The following is a 15,868-nucleotide window of genomic DNA, read 5'->3' on the forward strand; positions in this document are numbered from 1 at the left end:
GGAGACTGGAGAGAACCTGGAGAAAGATCCCAGGTCTGGGCAGGGAGAACCTTTGGGTAAGTTTGGCCCAGTGGGTTAGTGGGAAAGGGAGAGAAACTGTAAAGTCCATATTAATCTTTAATAATCACTTACAAAGTCAACCAAATGTCAAAAGACTCAAGTGCCACATTTTTTTAGACTCTGATTTGACATGTAGTGCAACCTTAAGGCATGTTAGAGAGCATTTAATTTTTAAAGCCCTTAGTGCAAAGGAACATGAATAACAGTAAGAATGGGGAAATGTTACTAACTCATATGTAAGATTTTGTGCATCTGAGCCATTCAAATGCTACAGATCAGGGTCAGTAAGCTGCAGAATCTTGGATGAAGAATGTTTTAGAAGATTTAAGCACAAAGATAAACACCAAAGCATAACAGCATTAGGTATTGTGTGCATGTCCATTGATACACTCAGTTATTTGAACATATACAGAATGCAAAAGTGCTATTTAGATTTCACAATCAACTTAGCATAAAGACATCACAGATTGTTGTCAGTATTAACTGCACATTAAGACTATTCACAATGTTCAACAGTGACCTCTACATACAATTACATGAAGGTCTTTTCATAAAGGGCTCTGATCTTGAGCTTCAAATGGTTGTGAACTGAATTAGGTTTGTTCTGTAATCTCAAATGTTGACTGGGATAAACTGATTAGGTTACAGCCCAGTAACTATTAGCAGGTAGCCATTGTCCTAAAGGGCTGCATTTACATTCTATCTGTAGTGTCAATGCAGGACAGTTTTTGCTTAATGTAAACTCTAAATTGTAACTGTAAGCATTGTAATGTAAATCTGGAGCACAGGGAGTTTAAGGTTTGCTCTGTTTTGTTGTAGCGTCAGGTTGGATCTCCTGACTCTGGATTTACAGTAGAATCTTAACATGAGTACTTGGGGAGGCCAGACAAATCTTTAAGAGTGACAGAACAGGCAATTTTTGATTATTTCATCAGTTTCCATTTCTTCACCAAGGTTGAAAAAAAAAATCAGGAATTCCAAGTTGCACTTGGTTGAGCAGGGACTATTTGAGTTATGGAATTGTGGTGCTTTTCATCAGTCTTACACCAATACTAGCATAGCTGCAGCCCAAACCTGTATGCTATTCAGTTAAAATTGCAACCACAATGCTTCAGATACAACTGTTGATTTTTATACTTTCTGCTTTCATCGTTTACCAAATTCATGACTTATTCTGGGGGTTACGGAATGCGAACATGTGAATACACCCCCTCCTCTCTTTCTCCCCAACTATTCAACTCCGCTGATGCAAATACCTTAATTAAAAAATGATACCTTTCGCTCTAGGCCACGGAAAATGTAATGTTGGTGCTCAATGCCTTATTTCAACAAAAGGAGTTAATCTTTGCCTTTGTGGTAGCTCAGGATGAAAAGGAGCTAAAGATTCTTAGGCTGAATGGCATAACCCTGGTCATTATTGTAAAGGCATAATTTATAAAATATCCAGAAATCTTAAATATTCTGAACACCATCTAAGGTTAGTGAACAATGGCTATTTTTCATTTGTATAGGAGATTTTTAAGCTGATGAAAATTCGCTCTCACCTTGGAGCAGATTTCGTGAAGGCTGGTTGCGATGGCTTTCGCTGGTGTATCACATCGAAACACATGACATTTTAGGATTCGTGTATCTTTATCTCTTGCTACATAGGCAAAATCCCTGCACAAAAAAGAATGCGAGACATTAGCTGCAATCATTTACCTAATCTGTCTCTTGTGCCACTTAGGCAAGACTGAAGTATTTGACAAGCCATTTCTCATTTATTGAGGGAGAAGAAGCAGGCGCTATTTTCAACATTAGGGCATCATGCACAAAAGACAATGACGCTAGTATCATCACACAAATATTAGGTAATAATTAACTTTTATTGATATATAGTGAAATTGACAAAATAATTTTCAGGCGCCCCATAAGCTTAGAGTTGACTCATCACAGTATCTGTGGCCAGTGCTTAATGTGTGTGTAAAACTTTCCTCTTATTTGGCAGAGGCATCAATCCATTAAAATTGCAGAGAGAGAAATATTGTTAGAATGCATTAAGTATTCCTATGCTGACATCGCCAACAGTAAGTTACAGCCTACAGAGCAACAAATTATAAACCAGACAGGTTGTGTATTTTGCTGATATTTAATTTATTGCAATATTTCATGTAAATGGGTGTGTTTTTTTTTGCTGAACACCTGGCAGCAATTATTCCAATGCTACAGTGTGTGGCATCTTGAAATGGCAACAAAAACATAGCAGAACAATATAGGCAAACATGTCCAAGGTAATGAACTATTTCCCTATTATAAACTAACATTTACCAGTCAAGTTAACACAGGATTTCAATCTCCGAATTCAGAGGATGAGAATAAACCACCTGCAGTTGATGTTCTCTAAACACCTGTACTATAGCAATTTCTTACATAAGAACGTTAGAAATAGCAGGTGTAGACCATACGGTTTAGCTGATCATGACTGACCTTCAGCTTCAGGCCCATTTTCCCACCCATTCCCCATATCCCTCGATTCCCTGAGACACCAAAAATCTGTCTATCTCAGCCTTAAAAATATTCAATGATCAAGCATCCACAACCATCTGCAATAGAGAATTCCAAAGATTCACAGCCTTTTGAGTGAAGACATTTTTCCTCAGCTTCGTCTTAAATGATCGACCCCTTTCCTGAGACTGTGCCCGTATGTTCTAGATTCCCCAGCGAGTGGAAACAATCTCCAAATATCTACATTGTCAGGTCCCTTCAGAATCCTAAACAAAAATAAAAATAAAAATACCTGGAAAAACTCAGCAGGTCTGACAGCATCTGCGGAGAGGAACACAGTTAACGTTTCGAGTCCGTATGACTCTTCAACAGAACTAAGGAAAAATAGAAAAGAGGTGAAATATAAGCTGGTTTAAGGGGGGGGGTGGGACAGGTAGAGCTAGGTAGAGCTGGATAGAGGGCCAGTGATAGGTGGAGATTGTATCCTGTATGTTTCAATTAGAGCATCTTTCATCCTTCTAAACTCCAGAGAATACAGGCCCAATTTACTCAGCCTCTCATCTCCAGGAACCAATCTAGTGAACCTTTGCTGTACCGCCTCCAATTCAAATATATCCTTCTTTTAACATGGAGGCCAAAACTGCACACACTACTCCAGGTGTGGTCTCACCTAAGCCATGAACAATTGCACCAAGACTTCCTCCTTCTTTTACTCTAAGCCCTTTGCAGTAAAGGTCAACATGCCATTTACCTTCCTAATTGCTCACTGTACCTGCATGCTAACTTTCTGTAATAAAAACAAAATGCTGCAAACACTCAGCAGGTCAGGCAGCATCTATGGAAAGAAACAGCGTTAACATTTCAGATCGATGACCTTTCATCAGAAGCTCAAGCTGCAGGCACTTAATACAGGTATGGTTGTCCAGCAGTGCTTTCCACAAACTCCTACACATTGCAGTTATGGCACACCACCAGCCCTGCCATGTCTATCTAATCTTATTTATTCATTCATTTGATTAGTTAACTGTAGTATTAGGATGTTTGGGACTGTAAGGGTCAATGCGGGACTGGGGAAACAGTACCACCACTCAAATTATGATGTAGAGTCACATGGGAGTAGTAGAGTGTAGTGGTGAGTCTGGTAGAAGTTGGCATGAAGATAGCACCTAGTGAGGACTGTATCCTATATACATGTATATAGTTTTGTGTTACTAATAAATAGTTATTGTTCAACCATACAAGCCTCTAGACCTCTTCCTAAGACAACATACAACCTTATAACATGGTGGCAGCAGATGTAGGACCCCAAAATCCCTAAGAATGAAGTAGTAAAAAAACTGCAGTCTGACCTGAGAGAAGTGCGCCTAACTTCAAGACCTCGAATACACAGCTGGATATCACCTAAGAAGCTCCACTACAGACATGGAGGCTGAATGACAGAAGAAAGATCCACTGTGCAGCGTTAAGAACACTCCACCAGAGCATGTGGAGGTCCATAGCGAGATCTGATCGAAAGCAGAGTCAAAGGACCTAGCCAGATTGCAGAAAGGTGAGAAAACTCCAAAAAATTTGAAGAAAGGTCAGAGCAAAAAAATCAGCTTCAGTTCGGTTCTCCAAGCTCAGGAAAGCAACCAGCAACCAAAACAATTTGTTCAAAAGATTTTCTGCAGAATTGCTGAAGTTTAAAGCGGCTCCAGAACCATGATGGGAGCCCAAATCCCAACAAGCGCAGGAAAAAAAAACTATTACTGCAGCGCCATTTAAAAAAAATTAAAGGTGCACACCCCACTGTGCTGAAAACAGCCGTGGATGGTAAATCAACACTACCAGATGAATTAAGGCAGATAGAGGGCCAGACCAGGTGCAAAATTGGTCATGATGGAGAAGCAACTTTTTAAGATTCTATCATATAAGAAGATAGAGGCTGAACAAGTGAATACACTATTATATTCAATAGGTCCAATAGTCGACGACATAATCGCCAGACAAGGAATAAATGAATTTTCCGATAACTTTAAAGAGGTTATGAAATCCTTTGACACCTACTTTAACCTAAGAAGCAATAAAATTTTGGAGCGTGAAAAATTTAACAGGGGAGTCCAAAAGCCCAGGGAACCCATAGACTCTCATAAATGAGTTATACAGATTGCTGTGACTATGGTGACCTTAAGTCGGAGCTCAAAAGAGACTGAATAGTAGGGAGTGGCCAATTATGCTCCTTCGGATGTATTCCAATCTATAGAAGATCTGACTTGGAAAAAGTCATCCAAATGGTCAGACAATTGGAATCAATCCATTTTGCGTGACGATGTTAAACCGTGGTACAGAGCAACCCCAATAGTGCAGCTCATAAAGCAACAAAAGGGCAAGGGGTCTCCAGGGGACAGAAAGCAATACCCAACAAAACACAAAATGGTGGCAGGCCACGTCAGCGCTGTGGTGCCAAAAGGCTTCACAGGCGCGAGCAGTGTCCAACACTGGGGAGGCGGTGACATAGTGGTATTGTCACTGGGCTAGTATTCCAGAGACCCAAGGTAATGTGCTGGGGACCCAGGTTTGAATCCCACCATGACAGACTGTGAGATTTGAATTCAATAAAAACCTGAAATTAAAAGTCTGATGATGACCACGAAACCATTGCCGATTGTTGTAAAAACCCATCTTGTTTACAAATGTTCTTTAGGGGAGAAAATCGGCTGTCCTTACCTGGTCTGGCCAATATGTGACTCCAGACCCACAGCAATGTGGTTGACTCTTAAAATGCCCCCTGAATAAGGGCAATTAGGGATGGGCAATAAATGATGACCTAGCCAGCGAGGCCCACATCCCATGGATGAATAAAAAAATCACTATGCAGTGCTTTCACTGCAACCATCTGGGACACTTTGGAAAGATATTTAAGTCCAAAACCTTGGGATGTGTGGAGGATCCCAAATGAGTCCATGACATAGACGTGCCACACCAAGAAGTCGTCCAACAATTCTTATTGGGGAAATTAAGGATCCCAGATTCACATTTTGGAATGCTGACTTACCTGTAAATGGTCACCTCACGAAATTTAGACATTAAACACAGAAGCCAAATTGATGGTCCTGTCGGATCAGGAACCATGGCTAAAAGGCCTCTGGCTATGTACGATAGACACGCCACTGTATGGTCCCAGAAGAATTCAACCACTGGTCATAGACATGATTTAAGAGCTACTCTGGTATGTGAACAATCAAATAATTGAAATTCTGTATGTCATCTGCAATCAACCCTTTTCTCTCCTGAGCAGAGATGCCTGTGTTGCCCTCAACCACCTCCAACCCTTCTCCAGCCCAACAAGGGAGGGGAAAGTTCTGGACCTAATATTCAGAAATGAGCCCGGGCAGCTGGAAGGCATATCAGTAGGGGAGCATTTTGGAGATAGTGACCATAACTCAGTTAGATTTAAGATAGCAATGGAAAAGGATAAGTTCTAAACTGGGGAAAGGCTAATTTTATTAAGATGAGATACGATTTGGCCCAAGTGGACTGGGAACAGATACTTGCAGATAAAACTGTGTCAGAGCTGTGGGAGGCATTCAAGAAGGAAATAGCGAGAGTACAGGGCAAATATGTTCCCATAAAGACAAAGTGGGGGACCAAGTCCAGAGAACCCTGGATGCCAAGGGACATAAAGGTTAGGATTAAGAAAAAAAGAGAAGCTTATGGCAGATACCGAGGGCTCAATATGGCAGAGTCCCTGAAGGAGTATAAAAAGTGCAGGGGGAAAAGGAAATTATGAAAGCTTAGAGAATGCATGAGAAAGCATTGGTGGGTAGAATAAAAGAAAACCCAAGTTTTTTTTAAAAATATATAAAGAGCAAGAGAATAACTAGGAAAAGAGTAGAGCCAATTAGGGACCATAGATCTAATCTGTGTGTGGACCCGGAAGTCCTCAATGAATACTTTGCGTCAGTCTTCACAATGGAAAAGGTCGACGCAGGTATAGACATCAGGGTGGAGGACTAAGAGATGTTACAAGAAATTAACATAGAGAGAGAGAGGAGGTACTGGTGGGTTTAACAGCCTTAAAAGTGGACAAATCCGCAGGCCTGGATGAGACGTATCCCAGGCTGTTGAGGGAGGCAAGGGAAGAGATATCAGGGGCTCTGACAGTAATTTTCAAATCCTCTCTGGCCACAGGTGAGGTGCCAGAGGACTGCTAACGTTGTCCCATTATTAAAAAAGGGAGGAAGGGATAGACCAGGAAATTACAGGCCAGTCAGTCTAATCAAAATGGTCGGAAAGTTACTAGAAAGAATTCTGAGGGACAGAATATATCTGCATCTGGAGAGACATGGATGAATCAGGGATAGTCAACATGGATTTGTTAAGATGTTTGATAAATTTGATCAAATTTTTTGAGGAGGTAACCAGGAGTGTTGATGAGGATGACACATTTGATGTGGTCTACATGGACTTTAGCAAGGCTTTTGATAAGGTCTCTCACGACAGTCTGGTCAAGAAAGTAAGAGCCCATGGGATCCAAGGCAGAGTGGCATGTTGGATCCAAAATTGGCTGAGAGGCAGGAAGTAGAGGGTGATGGTAGAGGGATGTTTCTGTGACTGGAAGTCTGTTTCCAGTGGGGTTCCACAGGGCTTAGTGCTGGGGCCCTTGCTGTTTGTATAAATGATTTGGACTTAAATGTAGGTAGTACGATCAAGAAGTTCATGGATGACACGAAAATTGGTAGGGTGGTAAATAGTGAGGAGAATAGCCGTAAAGTGTAGGAGGATATCAATGGACTGGTCAGGTGGACAGAGCCGTGGCAAATGGAATTCAGCCTGGAAAAGTGAGAGGTAAAGCACTTGGGTAGGGCTAACAAGGCAAGATATTACACAATGAATGGTAGGACCCTGGAAAGTACTGAAGATCAGAGGGACATTGGTGTGCATACCCACAGGTCCCTGAAGGTAGCAGGGCAGGTAGATAAGATGGTTAAGAAGGCATATGGGATACTAACCTTTATTGGCCGAGGCATTGAATACAAGAGCAGGGAGGTTATGCTGGAACTGTATAAAATGCTGGTTAGGCCACAACTGGAGTACTGCGTGCGGTTCTGGTCACCACATTATAGGAAGGATGTGATTGCATTGGAGAGGGTACAGAGGAGATTTACTAGGATGCTGCCTGGGCTGGAGGATCTGAGCTATGAGGAAAGATTGGATAGGCTGGGGTTGTTTTCCTTGGAGTAACGAAGGTTGAGAGGGGACCTGATAGGGGTGTATAAGAATAGGATGGGCATAGGTAATGTGGATAGGAAGGCACTTTTTCCATTAGTAGAGGTGTCAAAAACCAGGGGGCATAGATTTAAGGTGAGAGGTAGAAGGCAAAGAGGGAAGTTGAGGAGAATTGTTTGTCACCCAGAGGATGGTGGGAGCCCGGAACACTCTGCCTGAAAGGGTGGTTGAGTCAGAAACTCTCGTAACATTTAAGAAGTATTTAGATATTCACTTGTGTTGCCATAGCCTCCAGGGCAATGGGCCAAGCACTGGAAAATGGGATTAGTGTAGTCAGATCTTTGTTGACCGGCACAGACACGATGGGTCGAATGGCCTTCTTCTTTGCTGTAAGTGTCTATATCTGGCAAGTAACATTCACGCCACACAAGTGTCAGGCAATGACCATCTCCAACAAGAGAGAATCTAACCATCGCCCCTTGATGTTCAATGGCATTACCATCACTGAATCTCCCATTATCAACATTCTGGGGGTTACCATTCGCCAGAAACTGAACTGGACTAACCAAATAAACACTGTGGCTATAAGAGCAGGTCAGAGGCTAGGAATTATCTGACGAGTAACTCCCCTCCTGACTCCCCAAAATCTGTCCACCATCTACAAGGCAAAAGTCAGGAGTGTGATGGAATACTCCCCATTTGCCTGGATGAGTGCAGCTCCCACAACACTCAAGAAGTTTGACACCGTCCAGGACAAAGCCTCTACAAAGCAGCCCACTTGGTTGGCACCACATCCACAAACATTCAACTCCCTCCACCACCGACGCACAGTAACAGAAATGTGTACCATCTACAAGATGCACTGCAGGAATTCACCAAGGCTCCTTAGACAGCACCTTCCAAACCCACGATGACTGCCCTCTAGAAAGGCAAGGACAGCAGATAGATAGGAACACCACCACCTAGACATTCCCCTCCAAATCACTCACCATAGGGAGTGGTGGGCACTGCTGAGAATATACCATGGAAATATAGAAAATAGGAGCAGTAGATCATTCAGCCCTTTGAGCCTGCTCTATCATTCAATATGATCATGGCTGATCCTCTATTTCATATGGTCTCTCCCCATACCCCTTGATACCTCTAGAGTCTAGAAATCTATTTCCTTCTGAAATATATTCAGATAACTTGTGTTATCCTTACAAATCTGCATACATCTGTAAAGGTATAGCTGTGGGTGAAGGAGTATTGTAATATAGTTCATTAGCTGACTCCAGTGACTCTGTTCAGCAGCCCCTCTCCACATATCTAAACAAATTAGAAGTTAGGATCTATCAAGTTGGGTTCCACTCTGGCATCAGGCTTGTCCAGTGGTAACCTCAGCTGGGGATCATAACAATATTTGTGTGTTATTAATAAAGTTACCGTTCAACCATACAAGACTCTAGACCTCTTCCTGAGACAACATACAGCCTTACAATATTTAGTAGTTACTATTTCAGTAAAGTAATAGCAAGTTACAGTCTCCTAGCTTAGAGACAAAAGAACACTCGCCAGCTACTAGAGGTAAAACAAAAAGAATAAAAAGCAGCTCATCCTCCCCCCTCTGTACTGAATTCCCACTTGACCAAATCTCCGACCTGGCATTCGGGTCACGAAGCACTCTGTTCCCGGATCACACTATTTCTCCACTGAAGTAATCCATTACAGTCAGTCCTTAGTTATTGTTCGGCTCTGCTTATAGCACATCCAGGGCTTCTTCAATGTATAAAATTGTGGAAATCAGGTAATAGATTGCACTACATTTGCAGGTTCTGTCACAGGGTGACATGCGCTGTAGATTATATTTTACTTAAGTGGTTTCTATCCTTGATGTTACTTATTGTGGAACAAAAAGTAAGGATATGGCTCCTGTGGAACAGCACTTCTTTAAATATCTCCCAACCTTCCCAAATAAAATCAAAACACACTCTTTGAAAAATACCATAAGTACAATAGCAGGCTAGCTGTTAGACAGCCATTGGCAATATTTTGCTCAATCCATTCATCTTTTAACTGAATGACAGTGCAAATACCAGCAGGACATCACTGTGGTAAGTCAGAGACAGTATAGTTTTAATCTCAGGGGATGCACATCCAAACTCCTGGCATGTGTTCATAGTATAGAGAGCTCGGGACTGAAGGCGCAGAATTGTCAAATTACCGCCTTACATGTTAACACTTGCCTTGATGTTGAAGATTAATTTGTTACATAAAAGCTACCAACAAAATTAGGTAACTGAACAGAAATGAGCAAAAATAAGATATTAACCAATTCCGCTGCGCCTGTGAACTAGGATATCAATTTGCAGCCATGCTTATATAAAAACAAGAGTGAACGATTAACATAAGGTAGTTCAGACAATGTCCCACTTATCCTAGCATTTGCTTATATGGCATATATAGCAAAATAGAACTTCTCTACAATGTTAAAAACAAAAAACTGCGGATGCTGGAAATCCAAAACAAAAACAGAATTACCTGGAAAAACTCAGCAGGTCTGGCAGCATCGGCGGAGAAGAAAAGAGTTGACGTTCAACAGAACTGTTGAAGGGTCATGAGGACTCGAAACGTCAACTCTTTTCTTCTCCGCCGATGCTGCCAGACCTGCTGAGTTTTTCCAGGTAATTCTGTTTTTGTTCTCTACAATGTTGTTATTTGGAGTCATATAAAATGTACATTGGGCAGGCTTAGCTATCCAAGTAAAGAGAAATGATTAGTTTAATGAGCAGCATATCATAAGGTCATGTACCTAATAAGCATTAAGCAAACTTTCTCATGAATGGTATCAAAATAGCATTCTGACGATCTTCTATATTTTCTGTTGAACCCAAGGGTCTATATTAAATATAATTTTACTGATTATTTAAATTACATGGTACTTTGATACTCCTGTGAAAAGAGACAGTTTTTATCTCCCTTCGAAGTGGTTTTGCTGTCACATTGTAAATTCCTTCAGCTAACACTGATGTTCAGCTGTATTGTCCTTAATATCCCTCCAAAAAGGGTAACAGACAATCCCTCAGAAAGCTTGGAAAAATGTATGGCTTGGAGCTTGAATATTTAATTCTATCTGGTTTTACTTAAAAATGCAAATTGGATTTCTAACAGTTTTTACACAGGTGAATGGGATTGTAAATGTGTGTAATGTGCTTAAGTGCTCACATTCCAAGTGCTGCCATTGTTTTCAACCTTGGTGTTTACAGCACCAACAATTTTCTGTGAAACATGAAACATACTTTGCAAGCAACATTGCTTTCTATGGGTCTTTAATACCAGCATTATTTAAATTAACCTATAATATAGACATGGTGGACAAAAGAAAGAGAATGATTCAGTTCAGTTATTATGCTACAATGACATTCATTCCATGGAGGTAAAAAATCAAACAATTGATATGAAAGGAACCATTTTTCTGGATAGAGATGTAGCGAAAAGCAGAAAACCCTCAATTCAAAAAACAAACATTCCTATTAAAGGGGAATTGCTTTAAAGAAAGTAAGATTTCTTCCCTCTGCACTAGCCCCAGCAATTGAATTGGCACATTAATCTATTCCCAGGCTTTTGTCATTGTTGTTCCTCTCCCTAAAGCAACCTGGAATGTTCTCCTTTTCTTTCTGTGTGGAGGCACAAGTCTTTCGTATTCCTCTCCCAGACCATTATGGCACTGGTGGGGAGGTGAGTGAATGTAACTACACTCCTGATTCTCCAGACCATGCAGTTCTTGACTGCTGCTATGCATAAGCACGCAGCTGAGGACAAGCACTGTTCTTCTAAGGAATGGAGAAACAAAGTAGCTAGGTGCCTGTCACTGGGCTACTCCTGTACAAATCATATCAGAGAGCCTGGAGCAGCATGAGTAGGGCTAAGGCAAAAGGAGCTGGGGGGAGAGATGGAAAGAGAAGAAATTAATATAAAAAGGAGCGAGTTTACATAAATATGTCATTTAAAATCAACAAAAACACATTATGTTGAACTTTCTATTAATGACAGATGTGGTGTTCCTGTCCATTATAATGGATAAATCATTGGACATGGTAGGACAGGTTTAAAAAACAATTTAAAACGCATACAGAATCCTGGGCTTTATAAATAGAGACAAAGGGCTGGATTTTTCAGATGGTGGTGTTTCCTGCTCCGCCACCGAAAACAGTTCTTGGGGAACACACTCCTGCTCCTGATGGCTGCCCTGCAGCCCCAAAGCCTTAATTGGCTTCTGTTCCCATCTCAGAAGGCAGTCCCACCTCAGATAGCTGCTGAACATCTGACTGGCTGGCAGTTCTCTAGTTCCAGCATGCCATAGGGAGTGGTGGGCACTGCTAGGAATACACCATGGAAATATAGAAAATAGGAGTAAGTCATTCAGCCCTTCGAGCCTGCTCCATCATTCAATATGATCATGGTTGATCCACTATTTCATATGCTCTCTCCCCATACCCCTTGATACCTTTAGAGTCCAGAAATCTATTTCCTTCTGAAATATATTCAGTGACTTGGCCCCTACTGCCTTCTGTGATAGAGAATTCCACTCACCACCCTCTGAGTGAAGACGTTTATCCTCATCTCAGTCCTAAATGGTCTACCCCATATCCTGAGACTATGACTCCTTGTTCCAGATCCTCCCAGCCAGAGGAAACATCATCCCTGCATCCAGTCTGTCTAGCCCTGTCAGAATTTTACACGTTTCAATGACATCCACTCTCATTCTTCTAAACACCAGTGAATACAGGCCTAGTCAACCCAATGTCTCCTCAAACAACAATCCTGCCATATCAGGGATCAGTCTGGTGAACCTTTGCTGCACTCCCTCTATGGCAAGTATATCCTTTCTTAGGTAAGGAGGCCAAAACTACACACAATACTCTAGGTGTGGCCTCACTAAGGCCTTGTACAGTGGCAATACATAAGAACATAAGAAACAGGAACAGGAGCAGACCATTCGGCCCCTCGACCCTGCTCCGCCATTCAATAAGATCATGGCTGATCATCTTGTGTTTTGATTTCCACATTCCCCACTAACCTTGATACCCTTTGATTTCCTTGCCAAACAAGAATCTATCTACCTCTGCCTTAAAAACATTCAATGACCCCGCCTCCACCGCCTTCTGAGGCAGAGAATTCCGAAGTCGCACAACCCTCTGAGAGAAAAGATTTCTCCTCATCTCTGTCCTAAAAGGACGACCCCTAATTTTAAAACAGTGCCCCCTAGTTCTGGACTTACCCACAAGAGGAAACATCCTTTTGACATCCACCTTGTTAATGCCATTCAGGATACTTCAATCAAATCACCCCTCACTCTTCTAAACTCCAGTGGAAACAAGCCCAATCTGTCCAATCTTTCCTCATGAAACAACCCATTCATTCCAGGTATCAATCTAGTAAACCTCCTTTGAATGGCCTCCAATGCATTTACATCCTTCCTTAAATAAGGAGAACAAAACTGCACACAGTATTCGAGGTGCGGTCTCACCACTACCCTGTATAACTGAAGCATAACATCCTTACTTTAGGTTCAATCCCTCTCGCAATAAAGGATAGCATTCCATTAGCCTTCTTAATTACTTGTTGTACCTGCATACTAACCTTTTGTGACTCATGTACCAGAACGCCTAGATCCCTCTGCACCTTGGAATTATGCAGCAGTTCTCCATTCTCCATTTAAGTAATACTCTGCTTTTTTGTTCTTCCTGCCAAAGTGAACAACTTCACATTTTCCCACATTAAACTCCATTTGCCAGATCTTTGCCCACTCACTCAACCTATCTACATCCATCTGCAATTTCCTCATGTCCTCTTCACAATATACTTTCCTATCTATCTTTGTGTCATCTGCAAATTTAGCTACTATATCTTCACTCCCCTCATCTAAGTCATTGATGTAAATTGTAAAAAGTTGAGGCCCCAGTACAGACCCCTGTGGACTCTACTCGTTACATCCTGCCAATCAGAAAAAGACCCATTTATGCATACTCTCTGCTTTCTGCCAGCTAATCTTCTATCCATGCTAATATGTTACCCACTACACCATGCGCTTTTATTTTCCGTAATAATCTTGGGCGTGGCACCTTATCAAATGCTTCCTGGAAATCCAAGTACAGTACGTCTACAGGCTCCCCTTTATCCACTGCTCATGTTACTCCTTCAAAAAACTCCAATAAATTGGTTAAACATGGTTTTCCTTTCACAAAACCATGCTGACTCTTCCCAATTGCCTTGAGCTCTTCTAAGTGCCCAGCTATAACCTCCTTAATAATTGATTCTAATAGCTTCCCCACAGCAGACGTCAAACTAACTGGCCTATAGTTTCCTGTTTTCTGCCTCCCTCCCTTCTTGAATAGAGAGGTTATATTTGTAACTTTTCAAGCTGATGGAACCTTTCCAGAATCTAGCGAATTTTCACAGGACATCAACTACCTCATTAGCCAACTCTTTTAAGACCCTAAGATGTAGTCCATCAGGACGCAGAGACTTGCCAGCCTGCAGCTCCATCAGTTTGTTCAGTGCTGTTTCCCTAGTGATTTCAAATTTACCAAGTTCCTTTCTCCTGTTCACCTCCTGATTTGCAGCTATTACTGGAATGTTTTTATTAATTCCCCACTGTCAGTCTCTAGAGGACCAACACTCATTTTACTTACTCTTTCCTTTTTTTTTTATTCATTCATGGGATGTGGGTGCCACTGGCTAGGCCAGCATTTATTACCCATCCCTAATGCCCTCGTTTAGAGGGCATTTAAGTGTCAACTGCATTGCTATGGGTCTGGAGTCACATGTAGGCCAGGCCAGACCAGGTAAAGACAGCAGATTTCCCTCCCTAAAGGGCATTAGTGAACCAGATGGGTTTTTACAACAATCAGCAATGGTTTCATGGTCATCATCAGGGTTTTAATTCCAGATTTTTATTAAATTCCAATTCTACCATCTGCCAAGGTGGGATTTGAACCCAGGTCCCCAGAGGATTACCCTGGGTCTCTAGAATACTAGTCCTGTGACAATGTCAGCACTCTACCATCTCCCCCTATTCTTCTTGAATGTCATGTACCCTCCAATATTAAGTACCTGTAGAAACTCTTGCTATCCGTTTTTACATTTCTAGCTAGCTTTCTCTCATATTCTATTTTCTTTCTCCTGCTTAATCTTTTAGCCATTTTCTGCTGTTCTTTATATTCTGTCTAATCATCTGTCCTGCCACGCATCTTTGCAGAGTTGTATGCATTTTCCTTAACTTTGATGCTTTCCTTAACATCCCTAGTTAACCACGGATGGTGGATCCTCCCCTTAGAATTTTTCTTTATAATAGGAATGTACTTATTCTGGATACTCTGAAATATCTCCTTAAATATCTGCCACTGCTTCTTTATTGATCTATGCTCTAGCCTAGTTTCCCAGTTCATTTCAGCTAGCTCAGCTTTCATCCCACATAGTTGCCCTTATTTAAGTCTTAGACCTGCTCTTCTCCCCTTCAAACTGGATGAGCAGAATTTTCTGCCTGTCGGGCAGGCAGGCCCAACCCAATGTCCAGCGGGCGGGGAGCCGATCCCTGCCGGAGAAGTGGACCGCACCGCCATTTTACATGTGTGGGCCAATTAAGGCCCGCCCAGCATGACGTCCGGCGGGAAGCGCTATGCGCTTCCTGTGCGGGCGGGGGCAATTCCCCAAAAGCGACAGTGCGCTCTTTTGCGCATGCATACGAAAGAGTGCACATTTCCCTGAGGCAAAGTCAGCCTCAGGGAGATCGCTTACACTCTGAAAAAGATTAAAAATAGAGAAAAAATAATTCCCTAACATGTCCCCCTCATGTGACAATGTCACATGAGATGGGACATGTTCATAATTTACACTATAACTTTATTAAACTTTTTAAAACCCTGCATGAAACCTCATCCCACCGCTGGATGAGGTTTCATGTTTTTCCTATTTGCCGCCGGGGCTCCTGGCCTGCCCGCCAACCTTAAGGTTGGACGGGCAGGTCCTTTAATTGTTTCAATGATCCTGTCAATGGTCTCAATTGGCCATTGACAGGTTGGTGGGCCCGCAGCTGATTTTACTGCGTCCCCGCCTTCCTGAAAATTTAAATGGG

The 15,868-nt window shown here is 41.9% G+C and overlaps 1 protein-coding gene across 7 annotated transcripts in view; it reads right to left on the reverse strand.

The window, feature by feature from the left end:
- LOC144683714 (amyloid beta precursor protein binding family B member 2-like) overlaps nucleotides 1-15,868 on the reverse strand; it is a 377,962-nt gene that overhangs the window by 22,928 nt on the left and 339,166 nt on the right. For all 7 annotated transcript variants that reach the window (XM_078547075.1, XM_078547033.1, XM_078547023.1 and 4 more), the window contains one exon: nucleotides 1,605-1,719. In XM_078547075.1, coding sequence (XP_078403201.1) covers nucleotides 1,605-1,719 — 115 coding nt within the window. The remainder of the gene's footprint in view (nucleotides 1-1,604; nucleotides 1,720-15,868) is intronic.

The sequence above is a fragment of the Cetorhinus maximus genome, chromosome 1, assembly GCF_964194155.1.
Source record: "Cetorhinus maximus chromosome 1, sCetMax3.hap1.1, whole genome shotgun sequence".
Taxonomy (NCBI): Eukaryota; Metazoa; Chordata; class Chondrichthyes; order Lamniformes; family Cetorhinidae; genus Cetorhinus; species Cetorhinus maximus.